This window comes from Ptychodera flava, chromosome 12 (assembly GCF_041260155.1).
Source record: "Ptychodera flava strain L36383 chromosome 12, AS_Pfla_20210202, whole genome shotgun sequence".
Classification (NCBI taxonomy): domain Eukaryota; kingdom Metazoa; phylum Hemichordata; class Enteropneusta; family Ptychoderidae; genus Ptychodera; species Ptychodera flava.
Window position 1 is genome coordinate 13,890,081 of NC_091939.1, and position 6,957 is coordinate 13,897,037.

At 39.0% G+C, this 6,957-nt stretch overlaps 1 protein-coding gene across 1 annotated transcript; it reads right to left on the bottom strand.

The window, feature by feature from the left end:
* Window positions 1–4,031: 4,031 nt before the first annotated feature.
* Window positions 4,032–6,720, bottom strand: LOC139146052 (toll-like receptor 13). Its single transcript, XM_070717499.1, has 3 exons — window positions 6,432–6,720; window positions 5,434–6,240; window positions 4,032–4,525 (listed from the first exon to the last, which is right to left on the bottom strand). The coding sequence occupies exons 1-3, from the start codon at window positions 6,718–6,720 to the stop codon at window positions 4,032–4,034; spliced, it is 1,590 nt and encodes a 529-aa protein (XP_070573600.1).
* Window positions 6,721–6,957: the final 237 nt, after the last annotated feature.

Sequence of the window (6,957 nt, forward strand, 5' to 3'; positions counted from 1 at the left end):
CACAGCTGCATTATATATAGTGTATTAGAACTGTGGAGGTCCATAATGAGTTCGGTGCTCACTACAGATGTATATTTTTTTTTGCGATGGCTGTTTGGCGTGCACTCCATCAATATCTGGGATACGGGTACGTACAATGCAAGCAACGTTGACATAGCACTAGCAAGGCAATTTGAGGAAAATTGATGCTTTCTGTTACGTGAAAACTGCGAACCAAAGAGATTTGACCCAGTTAGGCTAATCCCGTGATTTGACACACAGTGCTTATTTGGATCTGTTCTAGGTGTTTGTTCTTTCCATTGAAGATGTAGACTGGTATTAATTTGCAGTTGGATAAATCTGTCTATATATATTGCATACTAACCCCCGCATTACTTAAACTTCTGAATAATAACTCTCCTGCTGACCCCTATTGAGGTACACAGGTGTTTATTGTCTTACTAAAAAGCTGAGACGGAACATAAGAAGGTTGTATTATATTCTATTTCAGGTACAATCTAAACCGTAGGGGACATACGAGTGCAACTTTCTAAAGAGGAATTTAAGAGCTTATTTGCCGACTATTAATTATTCCTTCAGTCTCTACAATCAATTTGCATATCGTCGTCTGCGCATTTGTTCTTCTTCGAAATCGCAGCAGGCTTATTTATTCAAGCTTTGTAGCCTCCCACACATTTGTTTGCCGCATTTTAGGTGCGGACTAGTTTTTATGATGGTGACTTTATCAAGTCAAGTGACTCATGAGGCGATTTTACGACTTCCTTTTGTGACAGTAACAGTACAAAAGAAAAGCGGGAATTGCGTTCCTTTATTACTCTAGATATATAAATTGATGAGAAGGCCGCTTTATCTATCTATCTATCTATCTATCTATCTATCTATCTATCTATCTATCTATCTATCTATCTATCTATTTGCCTGTCTGTCAACCTATCTATTAGTATGTGTCCTTATCAGTCTGTCTGTCAGTCTCTGTCTGTCTGTCTATCTATCTGCCTGTATTTTAGTCTATCTTTGTGTGTCTCTGATTATCTTGTGTCACTTATATCACGCCTGGAATATTTATTTGCCATCGATAATGGAATGGTTTCTGAAATAATCAACCTGATAGGATAGAATGAAGCAGCAAACCCAGAGTTTTTCCCTCGTCAAAATTAACTGCGAATAGAATATTGGAAATGGAATTACAAAGCCGGTCAGAATTTGGGACATGATACATAACCATGGCATAGCATGTACATTCAAGAAAGGATGTCCTCGATTAAATTGATGAGTGAACCAAAATAATCACTCGTTCTAATTTTCCATAAGTGAAGTAGAAACCACATCCAGTTACTAAAAATAAGTAATCTCGTATTTCAAGTGGAGGAAGCGTCTGTCTTTCGCTTCTTAAGTGACTCTGATGAGCGTTAATGCTGTCCATTAGGAGTCGTGTCCTTTTTTCCATTTTCAACCTGAGTGCATGAGATAATGTGCACACTATAGTATGTTGGTTTACCTAGTATACACGGTGTCGGTATTCTGTCACAAAAGCAATCAATGCATTCTCTAAGTTTATTTAGTCAAGGTGATTTCCACCATGAATACCGATAATGAGTTACTGCTTTGAGCATTTTCGTGAAGTCTACTTTAATGTACTATGTTTGCAAAATACTTAAAAATTGTTGAGTCTTTTTGTTATTGCGGTCCCGTCAACAGGAGCGCTTGCGCAGGATTTCTGGCCTAAAAATATTTTAATCACCAAGAAAAAACAACACGACACTCGGTGAATGCTTTCGCATCGTTCCTATTGCGGTGACATTTTTAGACATATCTTTGATTTGCCCTTTTCCTGTTCGAACTGTTACCCCTTGCACTCCCTCTCTGACAATTTGTCAATGCGAAAGTTTCGAATCGCATGCCAATTATTAATGAGTCACTAATAATGTTCAATAACACACACACAAGTGTCGCGTATGTACATCTGACAACGAGAGGGTTGCCGGGGGGGGTGGCAAATCACCTCTCTCTCGGGGGAGAAATCCCTCTTTTTATCTTTGTTGTCTATATGTCCCCCCCCCACCTGAATATGAACCGAATGATTTCGGGGTAAAAATCGCCATGATGTTCGATGTTGTTTGTGGCAGGTAGATACATTATGATGGATCACTTGATCACTGATAGAATCGATCATGTTTCTTTGTAGATTAAAGACCACTTCCCATTTTGACTTGCAGATTGATATATGGCTGGTTCCACATGTGGAGTGGCCTTACCTTTCTGAAACACCGCCATCACTTCTCGGTTGTCTTTACCGGAGGTCCATATATTTTTTTCTATGGATTCGACTTTGTTGTGTGAACCGGTACTTGTTGGTTGTCTATCTGTGCTGTATGTGTAGTCACATCGAGTTCGTTACTATGGAACGTATGACTATGATGTAGATTATGGCTTGGTGCTATTGTTCTGCTATTATTTTGCCTGTATTTTTTATTTCTAGAGGAACCTTAAACATTTACTTTTCTTGTTCTAAACTGCGCTTTTATCACCTACTTGTATATCAAGTGAGCCATTCAAATGAGTAATGCAGACAAATATGACCTCAACGAACCTTCCGGTCGGAAGGACATTAGCCATAAACGAAATACAAACGTTCATACAAGTACCTAGGTTGTGTTGACAAGCTATACACAACATTTTCGTTTCATTGCTTAGCAAGAGAGAGGACGAACAACATAATGTTAAAAGCTGTGTTTAACTTTAATGTTTGCCGTCGAAGTTATTTTCAGCTTAATTTTCTATGTTTGCAAGATACTAAAGTAACTTCTTGTTCTACTTCAATTTCATGTCGAAATATCCTCAGCAACTCAATTAAAAAATTAAATTAAAATAAAAAAAATCAGATTAACTTATAATAGATTTTCCATTATTTTGTCCCGTCGGCAAGACTTTTGTTTCTTGCTCTACTTTGAAAAAAAAAACATGTCTAAACGCCACGTGGTTTACTTTGTAAAAAAACAAAGTGTATGTACAGTGTACACTGTCCATGTTTATAATGTCCGATGTACTGTTTTTTGAAAGAATGGCAAATAAAATCCAATCTAACATACAAAAATATGTCACCGTCAGATACAGCCAAGTGTACCCGTTTACTGGGTCAAACATCATTTCTGTTGTGAAATATTTGACCACCCAGCAATAAACAAATTGCAGTATACTATATCATCTGTTTCCGTCTGTGTACAAGTTGACATTTATTGCTCTGGATCCGGATGAGCAAACATATTTGTATTTTGAGAGTTCAACATCAGAATAATGGCATTCTAGGTGGCCGAGATAGCAAATATACAAGTTAAACATCTAAGTTCCTATAGTTAATTAGTTTGACAGATATATGTCTAAATTCCATATCCCGAGAATGCTTATAAATTGACCAATGATGTGGCATTACTTTGACTACAGCGTCAAGATTGTGAAAAAACCGTTACCTGCTTTGACAAAATATCAGATTGAACATGTCCAAACCTTTCATGTAATGACGACTTTCAAATATCAGTAAAATGTTTTAGGATAAACCAAAAAGGTAGTGACGGAGACCGCTACTACGTCTACGTATGAACCATGAATTTCCATGCAGGCACAGAACACAGCCTTGACAGGAATTCAGAAAAACATATCTCTTGTCTCAGGCATTGTTTACCAAGAAGAAGGCAAACTCAGATCATCACTTGATTATTCAAGAGGTATTTAGTAATGTCAAAACACACAAATATATAGTCTTTAAAAAGCATTCTACAAAGAATCTATCTTTTCCAGAATAAACTTTTGACTTTTAGACAAAACTGTGGTAACGAATAAATGTACATACTTTGTATATTGATAGTAATTTATATAGAAACTATACTGTACTTAACAGCTACTGAAGTAATGAGTTCACTTTGACGTTAACAGAGATGTCAGTGTTGATCTTTCTGATAAAATTTACAAGTATAAGTATGTACAAAAGCTTTCAAAGTTTTGTCAATGTCAACATATCTGTGTCCTCGAAATAATTATACGTTGGCCACTCTGTTCACTCTGTTTTCGGACTTCAATTCAAGTCGAAGCTTCTGCCAGAAAATCCGCCTTCCCACCCTGTTATTTGGCCATTTCAGGTATCGTTTGGTCAACAGGATGTTACGCAGAACACGAGGCATTTTATCATCAGGAATTTCTTCAAGAAGAATCATGACGATGACATCTCGCTTGCCGTCAAACAAGTGGTTCTGTGCCATTCTCATTTCAAAATAACACCATTCACTTTCAGCAAAGTGTGATGACAGTATGAGAAGGGTTTTGTGGCTCTTCTCTATGCTATCCAGAATGTTCTCAAAAATGTCGGTACCTGGTAGAAAGTCACGTTCGTGCAAACAGAGCCTAAAATCTGGTGGATCACCATCTTCAAGATTGGGACGTAATTGACCCATGACCCAGTCACGATCATGTTCATTGTACACGACGAAGGCGTCGTATTCATCATCGGGTTCATCGTCACTCTCATCGTCGTCTGCCAAGTGGTAACATCCACATCTCAATTTGATGAGGAACATTGCGAGCCGTAGATACCACCGAAAGCGCACCAGTAGAAGGATGGTCAGAACTGTTACGACGGTTACACATGTCAGAGACACTATGATAATAATGACCGTGTGACATTCATGGCCAAAATGCAAACTATATAGATATTCGCCATGCCTTTCCAGGGGTGTGTCACAGGCGATGTAATGTAGGTCATCTATTCTAACTTTCTTGTCGGTCCGTATCCAGTCCGCAAAGTCCGCAATGCTACAGGAACAGTCCAATAGGTCGGTGAAAAACATGAAAGTTTCCAAATTCGGAGCGGTCTCGAGTATTCTAGTATCAAAAGTATTCATTTGAAGGTTGTCCAAAATCAGTGTCTTAAGATGTGAGAGTGTGAATTTTGTGCGCGTTGCATAATTAACCTTTATGTTACTAGATTTTACAGTTATCTCTTCCAACAAAGGATGCCTTGTAAAGTCAGCGAAGTCAAGTTCAGTTTCAGCTCCAGTCACATCCGCAATCCGTAGGATCCTCAGTGGAATCATTTGTGGAAGGGCGATGAGTCTACCTCGCTGGATATCCAAAATCTCGAGTCTGGTAAAATTTGCAATGCTCGCGTCGACCTCGTGTGTTTTCCACGGTAGGTGGTAATCGTTACCGATTTCAAGTGTCGTAATGGTTCGTACATCATGCAGATTTACGGCTGCTGGTTTGCTGTAACTGATGGTTAAGTCAGTCAGGTTTTTAAGTATCTAAATGGGCGATTGGTTTCCTCCAGGAAGAGCAGAGCATTGTGTCGAAGCTTTAAGATTCTTAACGAAGGAAGAGCCGAGAACGTATCATTTGGTATGTCTAGTATGTAGTTTTTTGTCAAGTCCAATTCATAGAGGTTACTTAGGCCTCCGAAGCTGTCTCGGCTAATATTTAAGATTTCGTTGTTCTCGAGCACAAGTTTCACCAGATTTGGAACACCCTCAAAGGCGAAGGATGAAATCTCAGTCAGTTTATTGTATCCAAGGTCAAGATATTTCAAAGATTTCAGATGCTTCAGGGCTTCCTTGACTTGTTCAATATCAGATAGATGGTTGTTGTCCAACTTAAGTGTTGTCAAATCAGTCAGACCGTAAAATGTGTCCGGGGAAAGTATCCCCACTTTGTTGTCATGGAGATCGAGGAACTTTAAATAATGCAGACCAACGAATGAGTTGGCAGAAAGCGTTGTTATGTTATTTCTTGAGAAATATAATTCTTCCAGTTTTGTTCTGTTTAACGGTCTGAAAGTTGTCGGTCGAAGTTCAGAGAAATAATCTTCCCGCGTGCCTAATTCTTGAAGCTTTAGCACATATATGCTAGAGTTTTTCAAGCCTTGCAGTAATCTCTCTATTGACTCCGGAAAGAGTGGATTCCGGCTCAGATCCAGACTGACAACATGTGTCAATGTCAACAATATACCAGATTCTGCAGATTCTATCATGTTTTCTGAGAGATCGACATGTCTTATGAGGTTGTTTGGCAGCCGGAGTTTCTTCAGTAAGTGATCACTAATTTCACTCCCTCTAATTGATAAAATCTCTACAGATGGAATGTGAACAAAACTTGCCTCGTTGCAGTTTGAGAAGTCCAATTGGTCAACAAGAAGGGTTTGTACATTAACCAGTGTGTAGAGATAAGTGATGTCCATGCATGTCAAATAGTTGTAGCCTAGATTCAAAACACGCAGACTCAACAAATCATCAAATATCCCATTCGGAAGACTTGATATGTGATTGTTTCGGAGGTTTAACACCGACAAATTTGTCAGACCATTTAAAAAGACGTTTTGGACATTGACTGGATATTATTGTATTTCAAATTCAGTGATACTAAACTTGAAAGACCGTAGAAAATGTTACCTGGGATCACGCCCAGTTTGTTGTAACTCAGATCCAGCGTTTGCAAGTTGCGCAGAGTTCTGAAAGGCAAACCTTCGATTGTAGAAATTCCAGTGCTGTTCATCATGAGTATCATCAGCTGATCCAAGCCATCAAGGGATTGAGAACCCAGCGTATTGATGTCGTTGCCATCTAGTCGTAGTTCTCGCAGGTCGCTAAGTTTAGCGAAGGCTTTTGTTCCAAGCGATGATATCATGTTAATGCCGCTGAGGTCTAAGTGGGTAATCCAAAGCGGCCATGTCTTAGGCATGTTAGTAAGCCGGGTGCAGCGTACATGCGTAATGTTATACACCTTGCACTGCAACGGTATTTCATTCCTTTGGCCTAAAACGGATATTTGAACAACGACCGTAAGATACAGGAGAGCTGACAGTGTTTTCATCAGAGGCCAGCACCCGGCGAATTTGGATTGCTGTAACAACATTTTCTCCGGCCTGGAATTAGAAGAACTCAGTAATATAATCATGCCAGAAATTGCTAACGACTT

What these genes read in the sequence shown, in the direction of transcription:
- LOC139146052 (XM_070717499.1), bottom strand. Translation starts at nt 6,720, where the DNA reads ATGCCTAAGACATGGCCGCTTTGGATTACCCACTTAGACCTCAGCGGC. An exon ending in CAAACTGGGCGTGATCCCAG is followed by an intron (nt 6,241 to 6,431) that starts GTAACATTTTCT and finishes TTTTGAATCTAG; the next exon opens with GCTACAACTATTTGACATGC. An exon ending in AGACAGCTTCGGAGGCCTAA is followed by an intron (nt 4,526 to 5,433) that starts GTAACCTCTATG and finishes ACCACTTGGCAG; the next exon opens with ACGACGATGAGAGTGACGAT.